Source organism: Ursus maritimus, unplaced genomic scaffold (genome assembly GCF_017311325.1).
Source record: "Ursus maritimus isolate PB19 unplaced genomic scaffold, ASM1731132v1 scaffold_23, whole genome shotgun sequence".
Classification (NCBI taxonomy): Eukaryota; Metazoa; Chordata; class Mammalia; order Carnivora; family Ursidae; genus Ursus; species Ursus maritimus.
In genome coordinates this window covers 42,445,944-42,463,206 of record NW_024424786.1, presented here as the reverse complement: position 1 = coordinate 42,463,206, position 17,263 = coordinate 42,445,944, and the positions used below count along the sequence as shown (strand labels likewise).

The 17,263-nt window shown below is 57.3% G+C and overlaps 1 protein-coding gene across 1 annotated transcript in view; it reads right to left on the bottom strand.

Moving 5' to 3' along the window:
• Positions 1-17,263, bottom strand: part of LRP5 (LDL receptor related protein 5) — a 131,382-nt gene that overhangs the window by 95,727 nt on the left and 18,392 nt on the right. Inside the window, 1 exon segment of the mRNA XM_040638785.1 lies at positions 3,897-5,030. Coding sequence (XP_040494719.1) covers positions 3,897-5,030 — 1,134 coding nt within the window.

Below are 17,263 nucleotides of genomic sequence, written 5' to 3'. Positions count from 1 at the left end.
GGGGGGGGGGGGGGGGGGGGGGGCAGAACGGACGTGCACAAGGGCCCCGAGCGGCTTCGGGGAGCGGGACAGCCTTCCTTACCAGGGAAGGGTCAGCAGCCAGGTCCACTCCTGGTTGGGGCTCTAGTCAGGTTCAGGGCTACCAGGCATCCGTCGGGGACAAGCCAGCACCAAACGCAGACTCCCAACAGGTCTCAGCACTCCCGACCCCCCACTGGGGAAGGTGTTCTCCACCTTGACTCAAACCGTGCCCTCCGGCACTTTGAAAAGGCCACCTGGACACCTGGGGCAGGACCTCTTGGTGTCCTTCCCACTGAGGCCTGTCTTGAGGGACGAGCCTCCTGGTTCCTCCTCACGGACCCCCGAACCCCACAAGCCAGACGCCACAGCCCACTTTTGCGGAGGAGGGACCTGAGGCCACGAGCCAGCGAACCATTCCCCAGAGCCCGGCCTGGAGCAGCAGGCAGGACCCGGGGGCCCGGCTCTAGGCCAGACCTGCAGCTGCTTCAGCAGGTCAGCCCTGGGACCCACACTGTCCCCAGGACAGCCCCAGGGGGCTGCTTCGCAGCAGACATACACCACTTCCCGAGCAAGCGTGTCAGCGCGCCCCGGACACAGCCCCTCGCTCCATCAGAGCCTCCCCGTGCTGACGGCGTGTGAAGCGACTGCCCAAGCCACAAACGTCCGGTGTCCCTCGGCTTTGGCAATACTGAACACGGCCCCAAGCCCACCTCCCAGCAGCCCTCCTCCCGGAGGCCAGCACCGGCCCTCGGCTTGTCCCCAGCCTCGGCCGCCTGCTCTCACGTCTCTGAGCCGAGATGCAGATCTGAGGACAAATCTGTTCGTTCCTGGCCCAGCTTAAAACAACTTCCGCTGTTCCAAAACCATTCAGACAGCACGGCCCGCCGAGAGGGCCCCAACCCAGGTCGGTCCATCGATGGGTGACTGGATAAGCAAAATGACCATACGATGAATACTGCTCAGCATCAAAAAGGAATGGAGCAGGGACACATGCTACGGCGTAGATGAACCTAGAAAACACTGCGGCTCAGTGACAGAAGCCGCCAGACACAAATGGCCCTCGTATCATATGACTCTGCGTATAGAAATGTCCAGAACAGGCAACTCTATTGAGAGAGAAAGCGGGCTGGTGGCAGGGGAATGGGAAGCTCTTGCTAAATGGGTGTGGGGTTTTATTTGGGGGAGACAGAAATGTCTGTAACTAGACTGAGGTGGTGGTGGCAGAGCTCAGTGAACATACTAAATACCAAGGAATTGTATCCTTTCAAAAGGTTCATTTTATATTATGTGATTTTCACCTCAATTTAAGAAAAAAATCAATTCAACACCCTTCACCTAGGACAGACGTGACAACACCGGCCTGCATTTCCTATCCTATTTCCTATCCCTGACTAAATTCTTCCAGAAGCTTCCATCGCCTTCTGGAGCACATCTAGACTCTGCACTGTGATCTGGCCTCTTTCAGTGGAGGAGACCACCTGGTCGTTGAGGACAGGACTCTGGGACTGCAAGGCAAAGACCCCCTCCACCCCCGCCGGGCCCACCTCTCCCACAGCAGCACAAACGGCTTCTGTCTGCCTGTCTTCCCGCCGACACAGAACGCCCTGACAGCAAAGGCCCAGCCTAATCTGCCATTCTGTCCCCGCACTTCACGTGGCTCCGGGGGCCAGATACTAACAGCAGCAACAATAAGATCTGACGGAGTGCCAGGCAGGCGTTAACTCACTGAGTGAGTGAGAAGAAGTATTATTATCCCGTTTTACAGAAGAGAAAACTGAGGCACACAAGGTGGGTTTGACCACTGCAGCTCCCCCACACAAGCACCAAGGCTGACGTCGGCCCCTGGCACTCGGGCTCTGTCCCCACTGGGAATCACCTCACGAGCCCCCACCAGTACTGCGGCAATAAATGAGTCAGGACCGTGGACTAGATCTCCAAGGTCGCACGCGGAAGAAACATCCAGATTGTGTAAAGAGAGCTTTTGGACCTCTAGGCCAGAAAGATCAAGGACTCCACTACACGACAGGCACTGCGTTTCAGCCACCCCTGGTCCCACACCCGGGCCGGCGAGGGTACAAAGGGTTTCACACACATTTCATGCTCCTGAACTGCCCAGGGTGGGGGTGGGGGGGGGTCTAGGGGAAGACACTGGGCGCAGAAAAGCTAAGTCAGTCATCCACAATCAAACAGCTCCTGAGCATGGAAACCCAGGCTGGTCTGACCCCAGAGCCCCCATTCTCAGCCCAAGCTGCAGGGCAGGCAGCCATGCTGAGTCCCCCTCACCTGACTGCACCCCACCCCCAGCAGTGTGCAAATTCTGCTAAATGCCTGAGCGGTGATACAGTGCAGCTGAGATTAAATGGTTCCAAATGCGACAGGATCTCCACAGCAAATGTGGGATCATACAGGTTGACGGGGTAAATTCTTGGATTTGAACGGGGAGGGTTAAAAGCACATGGGCCCTGCTTTGAAAACCGGGGGTGGGGAGGGTGGGGGGGGCCTCCCTCAGTGGACTCCACACAGCATTTAGTTATTAACTCAGCACCCACCTGCTGGAAGGGCCAGGCAATAGGCATCTGCAGGAACCACCCTCGGGGGAGAAGGGGGGGTCCTGGACAGGTGGTCCCGTAGCAAGTGCTGTGGGGCCGGCGGGGAGAGGCCTGGGCCTGCGGAGCCGGGGAAGGCCATTCCCAGCACCGGGACCACTAAAACAAAGGCATTTCCGTGGGCTCACAGTTTCAAATTGCAACAGGAAGCAATCAGGAAAAATAATTAGCTACCAACTTACGGGCTCCACTCTGGACCAACACAGAACTCTAACACAGAAATCAGGGGCATAACATGCCAAGAACAGCCAAGCAGTTGTGCAGAAGGAGTCCTCCTTCTCCTTCCATTTTAGGACTGCGTGGCCACATTAGCCGGTGCTGTTGACATGCTTCCTAATGTTAAAATAATCAACTCTATTTTTGCCTCCTACACGAAGGAGCTCCACAGATGTGATTCCTTCTCCTTAGGGGCTCGAACCACAAAACGACAGGCATTCGACTCCAGCAACGTCACCCCGAAAGGTACAGGAAATCCAAAACAGCAACGAAGTGAAAAGCAACATAGCCCGCTGAGAAACCCCACCTTTAAAACAAACATCTTCCAAAAAAAAAAAAAAACCTTTTGCCTCCGTGATCCAGGCATTTCCGGAAAGAAAAGCAGCAGCGTTGGCCTGAACTACCCAGATACTGTCATTGTTTTGTCGTCACCTTGTTTTGCTAGTATCAGACATGGCCGAGAAATGTAAACACGCTCCTGAGGGAGATAAATTTGGGGTGAACCCACCAACATTCTCGAGGCTTGGGCTGGGAGGCAAAGGGACTTGAGGAAACTATCCCCTCTACGCCCCCCAAACCTCAATGAAGGGGCCGCAGCACTGGGAATGTGACCACAGCGCCTGGCCAGGACACCTCCCTGCAGTGTCCCACACTGGAAATATTCAGGGAGACAGCTGTTTGCCTTAAAGAGGCCCAGACAAAGGGACCTGAGCTACCCACCGCCACCACTACCACCACCACCCAAAAAATCTGCTACCAACAGCAGAACAGCAGCCCCGGGAACCCAGGGCTCTGTGGCCCTGTCCAGTTTGGCCAGCCACACTCCAGAAAAACAAAACACTCACGTCCGAAGAGAATGATTTAGGTAGCAAGAGATTTGCTTCAAAACCACATGGCAATCTCCAAATTAAAAGAACATGTGTAGCGTTTCACAACGCGCTTAGGTTTCCTGAGTCCTCCTGACCTCAACTCCACCCCCTGGGACACACCAAAAGTTGGAGAGAAAGGTCCCCAGCCCTCGATCTCCCAAAGGGTGTGCACAAGTGAGGGCACCGGCGCGCCTCCCGACCACGCCGTGCTCTGCCACCACGTCACCCCGCGCGGCGGCCCCCCGAGGCCACCCCTGCCGTGGACACCGGCCCGGTGCCACCGCGGGGGCCCCGGCGGCCAGACGAGTCCTCCGGGCACCTGGCAGGTGTCCGTCCGCTTGGAAACCGACAGCCTCGCAGATGAAAGGGGGCAGCGCAACAGGCCAGGCCGCCCGGCGCCCGATCTTAGAACTTTCTTTGCAACTTAAATCAGTTCTCGGGGCTGGCAGGCCAGCCGCGCGGCCATCGGAAACCGGCTCGCCGAGGAGTCCCCGACGCAGGGCGGCGAGGCCTGTCTCTGGGCCGAAAGTCCCCGCTCTGCGCCGGCCCGCGGCCCGGGGTCCACACGGTCCCGGCGCGGCCTCGCCCGGCCGGCTACACGCGGCCGCACTTCGGAGCGCGCCCCGGGCCGCGGACAGGTGAGGACCCGCCCGCGCCGCACCTGGCGGGGTCGGCGCCGCCCGCGCGCCCTCCTTGCCGACCCGGGACACGGGACGCGGCCCGGCCTTCCCGGGAGGGGCCCGAGCGGGCGAGACAAAGGGCCCGCGCGCGGCCCCCGGGCGGCGGGGGGCGGCGGGCACCCGCGGCGCGCGCCCCAACTCGCCCCCAACTTGCAAAGTCGCTTCCGCGCGCCGCGCACTTGGCCGCCGGGCCATTGTCCCCGCGGCCCGCGCCCACCTACCCGCGGCGGGGGCCAGGCTGCAGCAGAGCGCGAGCAGCAGCAGCCGCGGCGGCGCCGCCTCCATGTTGTCCGGGGCCGGGCGGGCCCGCGCGCGCTCACTCGGGCTCCATGGCGCGGCGGCGGCGGCGGCGGCTCCTCGCGCGGCTCCCGGCGCCTGCCGCCTCCCCCCTCGGGCGCCGCGGACCAGGACGGCGGGGGAGGAGGGAGGAGGCGCGGGAGCGGAAGCCGCGCCGCGTCTCCGCCCCCCGCGCCGCCGCGCCCTCCCGCGGGCGCCCCCCGGAGCCGGCCCGCGGCCCTCCCCGCTCCCCCGCCCCGCCGGGGGCTCCGCGGGGGGCGAGGGGTCGGCGCTGGCTTCACAGCCCGCGAAGGGGGGGGGGTGCTCCGGGGCCGATCGAGTCCCGGAAGCAGGTGTGTCACCTGTAGAGCCCGCAAGGACCCGGCCTTTACCGACGGGGAAACTGAGGCACGGGGGGCGGGGCGTGGGAAGGGCACACCGCGGGGCAATTCCGCCGTCGGAAGCCAGGACCCCGGAGCCAGGTCTGTGCGCTTTCCCGCGACCGCAGCCACCCTGGCAGGGTCCGGTCGGTCGCTCAGGGCGGCCCCAAGACACCTGTTCTCACCGGTGAGGGCGCCCGGGAGGGCAGAGGAGGGCGACCGCGAGTCCGTCCGAGGCAGGGACAGAGCGGTTGATGGACAGAGGCGGGAGCTGCAGGGGCTGAGAGTGGAGGTGAACGTGAGGTTATTTTTTTAAACTAAATATACACCCTATTAGTTATAGTACCCGAGCACTGAGCAGTGGACACGCTGTTCTTCCAAATAGGCTTCCAGGCCCGCTGAGGCAGGAAGCGCCTCGAGGATGGCCGACCTCACCTTTGGTTCATAAAGAAAGCATGCATCCGAGCTCCCCCCCGCCCCCGCCCCATCCTCCCCGCTCTGTGCCCAGCTGAGCAGCTCAGCTCTGAAGCCTCAGGGCACAGAGGGGCATGGGAGGGGGCAAAGCACTGGCCGTGGAACTGTTGAGCCCAAGTTCAAACTGTGGCTCTGCTGCTTCCTAGAACCAGGTGTGCCCTTAGGCAGGTCTAAATACAACCTCTCAGGTAGTTTTTCCTCCCTTATAAAATGGGTATAGCAATGCCGACCTGGCAGGTGCTGAGAGCGCTCGCTGTAACTCACATGAGCCGCCGCACACCGGAGCACATGCACTCTCCATGTATTTGGGACAGCTTCACAAAGCTAGTGACCAGACAGAAGTCTCTGTCCCCCTGGGGCTTATATTCTAGAGAGGGAGACCAAAAAACAAAACAAAACAAACAAACAACAAAACAGAGATAGATAAATTTAAAACAGAAAACTAAAAACATCATTAACAGACTACAAGGGATGCCATGAAAAATGGATGGTGTTGGGCTGCAAAGTCTTGGGACATTGTGACTTAGGGAAGTGGGGACATTCCAGCCACAAGGCAAAAACAGGTGCACTGTGGGGAGAGCAGTTCAGAGACAGCATCAAGGGTGAAGGCCCTGGGCAGGGACCCGTCTGAATGCTGGACTCGTGGGAGGAAGCCCGAAGGCCAAGGCTGCAGAAGCTACAGGTCAGGGTGGAAGGGGGCAGTGCTGCAGCGGGAGAAGCTAGCGGGGGCCAGCACATACCGGACCGGGAAAAGGGGTCAAGAATGTATCACAAGAGTAACAGGAAGCCATTACAGGGGTTTAAGTAGCAAGACCCTTGCTGTTCCTCGTGCAGGCCCGTCCTGCTGCCTCTCCTGGGGCCCGATGTAGAGTCCCAGTTCTTGTAGCCCCTCCACTACCAACACCTCCCACGCCCTGATGGGTCTCCCACTTCCTGCTGTGACCCCCATCAGCCTCCTCTCACAGCACCCAGCTCAGAGTGAGCCTGTTGAAACAAGACAGATCACATTCCCTCATCTGCTCAAGAATCTGCTATGACTCCCATCTCAGAAGAGAAGCCAAAGGCCTTATGGCACTTAAGGGCCTGATCTGGCCACATCTGTTCCTTCATCTCTCCGACTTCCTAATGCACTGCCCTCCCTCTTCCTTACCCTGCTCTAGCCACAGAGGTCTCCTTGCTGGTCCTCAAACACACCAGGCACACTCCTGCCTCAGGGCCTTTGCACTTGCTCTTCTCTCTGCTGGTACTCTTTTACCCCAGTTATCCCCCTGATTTATTCCCTCACATCTTCAGCTCCTCAGCCAGGCCTTCCCTGTCCCCCTCTGAAAATAGTAAACTGCACCCCCTCCACCACCCACCCCTGCAGATACTTCCTGCTCCATTTCTTTGTTTTACGTTTCTCCTTGGCTCTGACCAACATCTGACATACTGTTTACTTACTTTTCTGCCCTCTGCTAGAATGGGAGCTCCAGAGAACAGAGATTTTCATTTGTTTTTTCCCCTGTGTATCCCCTCAGTCTAGACCAGGACACAGTAGGTGCTCGACAAATGTTTGTTGAATGACAGAATGAAGCGAAAAGCTCTGAATTACATTCATAAAAGGAGCACTCTGGCTGCTGAGTGGGGCAGGACAGGAGACGAGAGGGGATATGGGACACTGGTCAGCCTATGGGTCCCACAGCAGCAGCCAGGAGAGAAGGTGGCTTGGACTGACGGGGGCGGGGGCGTGGGGGGAGGCAGGAGGCTCACGAACGCCAAGAAGGAACCGGATTCAGCATGCTTTAGGAAAAGCCAATAGGACTCGCTAAGGGCGCTGGGGAAGAGGGCCCAGGGTGGCCACTATAGGGGCTCCGCTCAGGGGACACCTACAGCAGCAGCTTGTCCAGAGTTCGAATCAAGGTTCTAGATCTGAGAAGGAACAGAGAGAGCCTGAAGACCCTATGCCCAGTTATGCAAATGATTAAAAGGGAAATGAACCAGATAAAAGGACACACAGACAGACATGGAGATTGTTTATTCTCAAGGAGGGAGATGGAAAGCTTGACTCTCAGAGCGGGGGAATTCAGTCAACACTGAGGTGCCATGCAGGGCAGGGGAGGGCAGGCTGGAAGCAGCTCCGGGCGTGCCCCGCAGTTTCCTGTGCTGACTCCTGCGATACCAAAGGTGAGGAGCCACCAGAGACCACCACCACCCCCCCAGCCAAGAAGGAAAGGACTGAGCCCCAGGTCTCCAGGCATCAGAGTGAGATCCTAGGTTGCCTGACTCTTATCAGAACTTTAGAAAAGTCGTTTGCAGAGAACACATGAGAACGCATCACTGTTTGATTCTGCAGGATTCCGTCGTCACGAGGGCAGTCATTTTTAGACTCCTCACTCATGTAAGAAGCAACTGGAGAACGTGCTAAGCCCCCACTTCCCCAGAAGACTGCCTGTCACAGCTCATCGCACCACCGACCTTTTCTTAGGCCTCCCATTTGGAAGCGTTCACTCTCAGTTCACCCCTCAGATGCCAGTTCCGTCCCAGGGAGGTAATGGAGCTCGGCACCTGTTGGTTCTAATTGTTTCCGGGGACAGGGGCTCAATTGGGGTCCATTGAGGGCCCATCAGAGGAGGACATCTCAGCTCCGTGACACGGGGTGGGGGGGAAGTACCTTTTTGGTTTCCCTCCCCAGCTGGAATGTGCTGACTCTGGAGAGAGAGAGATTCTGGGCTTGAGAGCCCTCCGGCCGCTGTGATCAGAGGTGTGCACCGGGTTTCCAGTGTTCCTGGGCTCTCCCAACCACAAGCATCCTCCCAAGGGCTGCTCGGTAGAGACGCGAAGCCGGAACGTCACTGAGCCCCACCAGCCTCTCCCCTGCACCACCGCCTCCCAGCAACCAGCACCAGGGGCAATCAAGGAAAGGTGGCCACTGCTGTGTGGGGGTGGGCTGTGGAAGGCTTAGAGGGTAGCGGGCATGGTGGCTATGCAAGCAGCTGGACTTTAGCTCTCTCAGCCTCAGTGTCCTCATTCATAAAATGGGATTGGTGCTATCTGATCGACTTCTTATCTGTCAGTGCTGACGTGAACCTCGAATACAAGGAGACTCAGAAGAATGCTCTTCAGACGTTAAAGCCCCTCCTGAATGTGAACTGTGATGAACGTGGGCCCCAAACAGGGCAGGAGGATAGACATGCTGGTCCCCACTCGGTGTCACCTCCCCAGCTCCCCCGCTCCCTCTGATAGTTGCCACCAGCCCTGACCTTCTGCGGCCCTGAGCTCCCGCCCTGCCTGATGGTGCAGCGGCCATGTACGCTGCGTCCTTGGGGACCGTGTTCTTGACCGAGCCACACAGAGATCTGGTCCACCTTGGTTTTTTTTTTCCTGCAGATTAAGAAGCTGATGTTCCAGTTTTCTTTTCCTTTTAAGGCACTTTAAAGACACTTGTAGGGGTTGAATGGTGTCCCCCCCAAAAGACACAGCCACATCCTAATCCCAGGAACCTGGGACTGTTAGCTTACTTGGACAAAAGGGCTTTGCAGGTATCTTTAAGTTAAGGATCGTAAGATGAGGAGATCATCCAGGATGATCCGGGTGGACCCTAAGTCCAGTGACAGTTGTCCTTATACCAGAAAGACAGAGGTCGATTCGAGACAGAAGAGGAGGAGAAAGAGGAGAAGCCCGTGTGACCACGAGGCAGAGGCGGGAGGGACGCACCCCACCGCCCCGCCACGAGCCCAGGAGCGCCCGGAGGCCCCAGAAGGTGGAAGAGGCAGGAAGGATCCTCCCCCAGAGCCTCGGAAGGGAGCGTAGCCCAGCTGACACCTGCGTCTCGGACTTCTGGCCTTGAGGCTGAGAGAGGATACGTTTCTGCTGTTTTACGACATCCAGTCTGTGGTTTGTCTCAGCGGCCACAGGCAAGTAATACAGACCCCTACTTTTCTCAAACCCATTTTACAGGGAAAGAAACTGAGGTCAGAGAGGGAAGGGTTTGTCCAGTGTACCATGCCCCAACAGTCTTCCTACCATAAGGGCAAGGAGTTGCCGAAAATGTTTGCTATCTGCTCCCTTTCAGACACATTTCCCACCCATGCTCTGGGGAGTCATATGGTAATGCCTGTTCTGGAAAAAAATACAGCAGGGTAAGAGGGTCAAGGGGTATAGAAGGCAACATCCGTACAGGCACCTGGAAGAAGGGAGGGAGTGAGCCTTGCAGCCAGTGGGAAAGGCCAGTGCAAAGGCCCAGAGGCACAGTGAGGGACCAGAGGAGCCGAGCAGGGAGAGTGCCAAGGTCAGAGAGGCGTGGGCCAGCTCTGCAGGCTCTTGGAGGCCATCTCCTTTCTGAGTGAGACAGGGGTCCCTGGAGGGCCAGGGGGAGCATGGGATCTGATTTCCATGTCGTGGAATCTCTCTGCTACTATGCGGGAAATAGGCGGCAGGGGCAGGAGAGGAACCAGGCCAGTGGAGGGGCCGCTGCAGGGGTCCAAGTTCAAGGTGGTGGGGACTAGGATGGCCGCAGTGGAGACAGCGAGAAGGAGTTGGATTCTGGGTCTCTCTGAGGGGAGAGAAGACATGGAGAGCAGTATCAAGGCTGAGAGAAGGAGTCGAGGATGCCGCTAAGCATTTGACCTGAGCACCTGACGGCTGGGCTGCCATTCCCTGAGACTGTCGGTGCTGCTGAACTCAAGGCAAGAGACCCCGGGCTCAGGGTGGGCGTCCTGCCTTGAACTTGTCTGCCTACTGACTTCCCAGCGGAGGAGGAGAACGGGAGGGTCTGGGGTTCAGGGAGGAGAGCTGGGCTGGGTATAGAAAGGTGGGAATCTTCAGTGTGAAGCCACAATCCTGGAGAAGCATCCAAGCAGAAAGAGGTCCAAGACAGCATGTTGGGGCCTCCAAGCTCCGAGGTGAGGGGCCCAGGAGAGAGGGGCTCCCAGAGCCAGGGGAGAAAGTGAGCAGAGGGCCAGGGCCAAGTGTGGCCGCTGCCCAGACGAGTAGCCTGGGGATGGAGACTTGTGCACTGACCTCAGCACATGGCTGGTCGTCTGTGACCTTAAGGAGCTGTTTAGAAATGCACGGGGCTCCCACGCACCTGTTTTCCCCAGGGCCGGGCACGCAACGCACACTTCACGGAACACGGAGGACTCTAGTGGTGGCGGCAGAAAGCACCTGGGGCCGTGCACCTGGGTGGAAACTGAGGCAGCTGCCACTCTCTGGTCACTCTCAGGTGCAGTGAGGTCCTTGGGCCCCTCCTGGTCCCCAAAACCGCACTGGTTAGCAGCTGTAATTTCAGTTCTGGCGTAACGATCAAAACTCAGGTTTATTCAAAGTCACTGCTTCTCCCTCCCTCCAGCTGGACTGCGCTGGGGGCAGGGGAGACACAGCGGGAGAGGGCTAGGTGGCCTCTGCTCTCTTCCTCAAGGCTGGGGCAGGGGGAGGGAGGGACGTGGGGGCGGGAAAGCACTGGCCGGGGGCAGGGATCCCTGTGACCAGCCTGGGGGCCTATAGCTTTGGGGATTCCAAATGTCGATTTTTTCCCTCGTGGGTTCTTTGTGGGCCCCTTGGCTACTTCTCAGATGCCATCTGACCCCCGGACACGTGACTTTGCCCAGTTCCGTGGCTGGCCAGACTGCTACAGCAATGGCCTTGGCCTTTAGTTTATCAAGCATGGAGCAAGCACCAGACACAGACCCAACTCCAGGGACATATGTCCCCCTGGTGCCTTGGAGCCCCTTTTGTCAGGTCTGGAGATGAAGGGGACCCACCTCAGAGCCTCTCACTCTTCTCACTGTGCCTTCTCCTCTTCCAGGCTCTCATGGTGGGCAGTGGTTTAATTAGGCACCCAGCCATCCCGGTTTGCCTGGCTCCGAGGGGTTCCCAGAACGCGGGACTTTCAGAGCTTAAACTGGGAAGGTCCCAGGCAAATGGGAACAGGGGGTTGTCCTAAGGCTGGTGGAACCAAGCTCCCCTCTGCAAGGCCCTGACCCCAAGCACATGGGGGACCCAGGGCAAAAGTACAAAGCAGGCCCTGCACTGTGCCTGCCGCCTAAAGGTTGAAAATCCCTCTTGAACACACTGATGTTGGGGTTTGTTTGTTTTTTAAGTAGAGGGATTTTCCTGAATAAAAAGAGGCAAAAGAGAGATCCTGGCTGATCATATCCTGATTAAAAAATAATTTTGATGATATTAAAAATTATAAGCATTTTTCAAAGATTTTATTTACTTATTTGAGAGAGAGAGAGAGAGCAGATGGAGGGGAGGGGCAGGGGGAGAGGGAGAAGCAGACGCCCTGCTGAGCCGGGACCCCCGATGTGGGGATCGTGACCTAAGCAAAACGAAGAGTGGGACGCTTAACCAACTGAGCCACCCAGGCGCCCCCACCACTTTTTTAGATGTGACAAACTGTGTGTATAGAGAATTTCCCTAGATCTCTTCCAAACCGTTCGGTGGAGAAACATCATATAGTCTACGACCGTCCTCAATATTTGTATTTTTGGCAAATGCGGCAAAAGCTTAGCAAATTTACAACGTAGGTAATAAAATTATGGGTGGTCACTGAAAAAAAGTCATAAATGAGTCCACAGACTACGGAACACGGAGTGGTCTGTCCTCCCAGCTGGACAAACACACCTTCCTAACATCAGGAAGACAGTGCTGCGTAGAACTTTGCGGATTCGTCGGAGTTCTGCGTTGGAGCCTGGTAACAAGAGTCAGGTGAGCTCACCTGACCTCTGCCCCAGGTGACATCGGCAGGTGGGACGGTGGGTTTGAGGAGCCTTGCACACAGCCTGGACTCTGTGCCCTGTGTTGTTGAAGCAGGGATTCAGGGTCCAAGGTGGGGTGGGACAGTGAGTGTGCCCGGTGTGGGGGATGGGCAGGCTGGAGGGGGTGCAGTGGGGGTCCCCTAGAGCTTGGAATCCCAGGCAGGATGGTACTTCCTATTTTGTTTGAGGCCTTCAATATCAGGCGAAAGTGGGGTGGAAAGTCCCACAATAACCCCACCCCCGAGAGAGACGCCACTGCTCAGAATGGGCATGGCACCTGCCCGAAGTCACACAGCTGGAAAATGGCCAGGCTAAAATTTGAACCCAAGCTCTGCCGTGGCCCTCCTGCTGCCAGGCTAATCCCTTTCCTTGCACCGACCACCTCTTCTTCCCAGGAACCCCTCCTGACCCCCCCACTTCCAGCTCGACCTGCTCAGCTTGCAAACTGGAGCGAGGGTCTGTCTTCTTAAAAAAGCACAACCCAAACTCACCATTCCCCTTCCTTCTTTCCTCTGTGTCCCCTCAGCTGCCAAGCCTCTCCAAGCCACTGTCTACACGCGCTGCCTCCTGTCCTCACCTCTGGCTCATTCAATCCTGCCCCTGCCGTGATCTCCCCGTTGCCAACCCCAAAGGCCGTTCCTGCTGTATCTTGCTTCTAGAATCTGCAGCTTCCTCCACCCCAGGCCTCCCTCCTGTGCTTCCTTGAGTCACCACCAACCCCCCTTCAGCGGCTCCCCTCTCCCAGTCCCGGCCCCTCCTGCACACACATTCCCCTGCTGCAGGCCCAGCCCTCCACTGTGCCACTTTTCTCCCTCTCCACGGCTAGCTGTGGGCCCCCTGGGCTCTCCCCACTGCAGTCTGGCCATCAGCATAACCAGCCCAATAATCCTGAAAAGCCCATCTGACCGTGGCCCTCCCTACACACAGACCCTCTATGGCTCCCCAGTGCCCCATGGCTCCTGCTTCTACCAGGTTCCAGATCTGGAGCCTCCTCTCCTGCTGGCATCCATCCCTTCCCCGCCAGCCAGGCACAGATTCTCCAGGCTGGTCACAGTCCTCCCAGGCCCTGGCTCTCTGGATCTGTCTGCTGCCTTTCTTCGGGCATGATGGTCCCCTTTCACTGGGTGAGGCCAAGGGGGCTCAGATGGGGACAGAGGGAGGGGTGAAGAGAAACGAGGTGCTGCAGAAACGCCGTGTGAGGGAGGCCCCCGCCAGCCATCAGTGAGGGTAAACCGGGTGAACTATGCCGTCACGGAGGGTCAGCTGGGACGGGCAGCCATGGAGAGGCTGGGGGCCCTGGTAGGAGACAGGGCATGCATGGAATGGTGACTCTTAGGTCTGGGGCCAGGAGCAGCTGGTTTCTGGGGTGCGAAGGGGAAGGGGATCTGTAGGTAGGCAGGCTGTAGGGACAAGGATTCAGACAGCGGAGCCCCCCAATGAGGGCTCTGCACTGCTGGAATACTGTACATTGTCCCCTCAGGGCACTCTAGGAGCCCCGCTGTGGGGTGGATCTCAACCCGTCCCTTCCTGCAGGACACACTCCCTCCCAGTAGAATCCTGGGATGTGGACACCCCGGGAGCCGTGATGGGAAGGGAAGTCATGGAAGGCACCCAGGACAGGAGGCTTTGCCAGATGGAGGAGGGTGCAGGTCTCAGGGCTGTTTGTGGCTGAGGGCATGCCGAGGGGGTCTTGTGTCCCTTCTAGTCCCGTGACGGCCCTTCCCTCCCCCTGCCGAGGTCTCAGAAGCAACAGCAGCCTCTAAGCTCTGGTGGGAGTGGCCTCATAGGGTCAGCAGGATGTCTGGGCCTGGCACTGAGCCGTCAGGGCAGCAAGGACACGTCCCTACAAAGCCGGCGAGTGAGACCCTGGGCTTGCCTGCACCTCTTCGGCCTTGGCCCTCAGCCCTTCCCAGCTGCAACAGGTGAGGCTGAGAGCCTGAGGCTTGGGGGTGCCTAGCCATGGGGGATGCGCCTCCTGCCAGTGTCCCCTCCCAGGCCAGGATCACACGTCCTTCCTGCTTTTCTGTAATTCTCTGACCAAAGATCACAGCGGGCAGTGGACAAGGGCACCTGGCGCCTTTGATGTGCGGCCCCCGCCTCACAGTCAACAAGGTGCTGCAGACTTTGTACCACACTCTTTTCTCCTGCAAGGAGGAAGTGGACCGCAGTCCTTCTCGATGCTCTCCCTGTGCCAGAGGCTGCAGGGAGAGCTCTCCAGAAGCCCCGCGGAGCCCCTTGTCCCCTAACAGCCCTTCAAGGAAGGTCTCACTTCTTTATGGCCATTTTACAGAGGGGGGACCTGAGGCCAGGGGCAAGGTAGGTGACTTGACTGAGGTTCCTCAGCAAGCAAGGGATGGAACTGCAGACTCCGCTATTTCTCCTCTCCACAGGGCTCTGCGTCCTTTCTAGGGAGAAGCCGCTGAGGCCCGCGAGGGTTGACTCAGGCATCTCCGGCGCAGGGCGCTCCGGGTGCTCGGGCCTGCAGTAAGCCATGCCGCCAGGAGGGGGCAGCCGCATCCCGCCCGGCCTGGCTCTCCCCGGTGCTGGGGGAACCAAAGAAAGCGCTCTTGGGAAGACGCGAAGACCGACCTCCCCAGAGAAACCACCGCGCACACCAGATGCTGTCAAGATAAGAGGAAAGAACGCAGGCTCCCTGATCAGTTGACGCTGTTGGAATGCCCGCTTGGGCAAGTTGTTGAACCCCACCCCCGCGCAAGGGGTCCTCCGTTTTCTAACCGGTGCTAATGTTACCAGCAGGGTTCAGAGGGCCCCCAGGGGGATTCAGCAGCAAGGACCAGGGCTGGGCTGCCAGCATGTGCCCAGAGGAGGGGTCCTGGGCATCCAGGCTGGAACCTCATACACTGAGGTCAGTGTCCCTCAGGGCAGGGCCACTCCGAGTCTCCCTGATCTGCCCACGACTTTCAGAAGCAGGGCACGTAGTTCCCCGGCCCACGCTGGGGACCTGCACATCTAGAGACCCATGACAGCCACTGAGCGTCCGTGTCCCGCCTGCAGGCAGACTCTGGTATCTCCATTTTGTGATAAGGAAACAGGCCCAGAGAGGCTGAGCACCTCGTCTGGATCCACCGCCTGCATCGGCCAAGGATCCCAGGAGCTGGGAGTTGCGGGGGTGCAGGCGGCACCCTCCAAGTCCTGCACAAACCTGCACTAAAGGCTGTCCAGGTGACCTCTGCCGGGTCAGGGAGGTTAATTTCCTCCCAAATCCCCTCAACCAAGGTGAGAGCTGCTGACGGACACTTCGATGGTTGTCCTTCCTCACGTCTGCCCTGGGCAGGTTTGCCAGATTCCCTTGGAAAAACTCTAGGCAGAGCTCCACTGTCGGCCTGCCTTGCCCCCCTCCCCACTGGCTCAGGACCCTCAGCCAAGGGCAAGACAATGGGCAGATGGTGGGGGTGGGGGTGCAGTCAGGATCCCCCCATCCCTTGCCAGCCCCAGTAGACTGAGGAACGTGCAAGTGGCCTGGGGCAGCCCTATGATCATTATAGTAAGGCTAGTGTCAGTGAGGCTAAAAGTCAAAGAGAGAGGAGCCCAGTTTCAGAGGCAGTGCTTATGGTTTCAATTAGGTTAGTGCGATTTATTTTGTATTCTGATTATAGAATTCGTTCATGCTCTTTGCAGATAGGAAAGGATAAAGAGGACAACAAAAATCATATATAATCTCATGACAGAGCTCTCACTACTGTTAGCATTGTTATTTATTTCCCTCCAGTCTTTTTTTTTTCTAGGCATATACAGATTTTATTTTTAAGTGATCTCTACACCCAACATGGGGCTCCAAGATATAACAGTCACAGGCTCAACCGACCGAGCCAGCTAGGTGCCCCTGAGATGACATTTTTAAAGCAAATTGTAGTCAGAAGCTTCTGTTTCTGGCAGAATGACAGGCTAGATATCCAGAGAGCCTCTTGATTACAGAACACGTAAAAATACTGAAACAATATTAATTTTAAAAAACTTAAGGCACGGTGGAGTTGGCGGGACAGCAGGGGACATCTTTCAGGCCAAAAATAAAAAGAAAGCAATAATCCTATTTTTGAGACAACTGGCAAGTTGAGCGCTGATTATAGCAGAGACGTAAACACGGATGATACTAGGGAATTATTATTTTAAGGTTTTGCTGTGTGAATACAGATGTTGCGGCTATATTTTTTTAAGAGTTCTCATTGTTTGGAGACGCATATTGAAGTAATTTCAGACGGACAACACAATGTCTAGAATCTGCTTCAAAACCATAGTGAGGGCAGGTGGGCTTCAAAGTGGGCCGTGTCATTAGTTCACTGGAGTCGCTGCATTGTTCTCTGTATAGTGATGTGTATTTGAAATTCTGCATTAAATGAAAACACAATCATGGAGGCTTGCAGCTGACTCTGCCCTGGGGGCGTCTCAGCCCCCAAGACTACAGAGCTCGGGTGCCCTCTGAGGGCAGCATGTTGCAAACAGGAGCAAAGCTCGGGGCCTGAGCAAGGAGGAAGGTCAGATCAGAAAACCCCAGGAAGCTGAGAATACCCCTGAAAAGAGACATCCTCAGTGAGTAAACAGCAACAGAATTCTCTGCCCCATGGAGGGCTGTGGGGGTGAGAGGGAAAAGACTTCCTCACGTTGGCCTTGGGCTCTGAGTAGAGCAGAAACAGAAGGAAGAAAGAAGTCTCCCTGAGAATGTGTCGGCATGGCACTGTGCTCACAGAGGCTTGGAGCAAGAAGCCACGTGAAGTTTGAAGTTGAGGGTGTCCTCGAAAGTGGTCCCCGTAGAGCTCCACAGAGCCTGGCAGGGCAAAGGAAACTCGGGAGCAAATACACTTCCGATCGAGCCCCCAAAGGCTTCCCGCTAATCAAGTTATGGAACTGGCTGAGCACATCAGGACATCAGGAAACGAACCGCCATGCGCGAGAGTCAGCAGGAAAAGCAAACTGTGGTCCAGAGCCATAAAAGCGGCCGACTCTCAAGTTCCAGAGAAAGTTCAGTTATGAACCATTAAAAAAAAA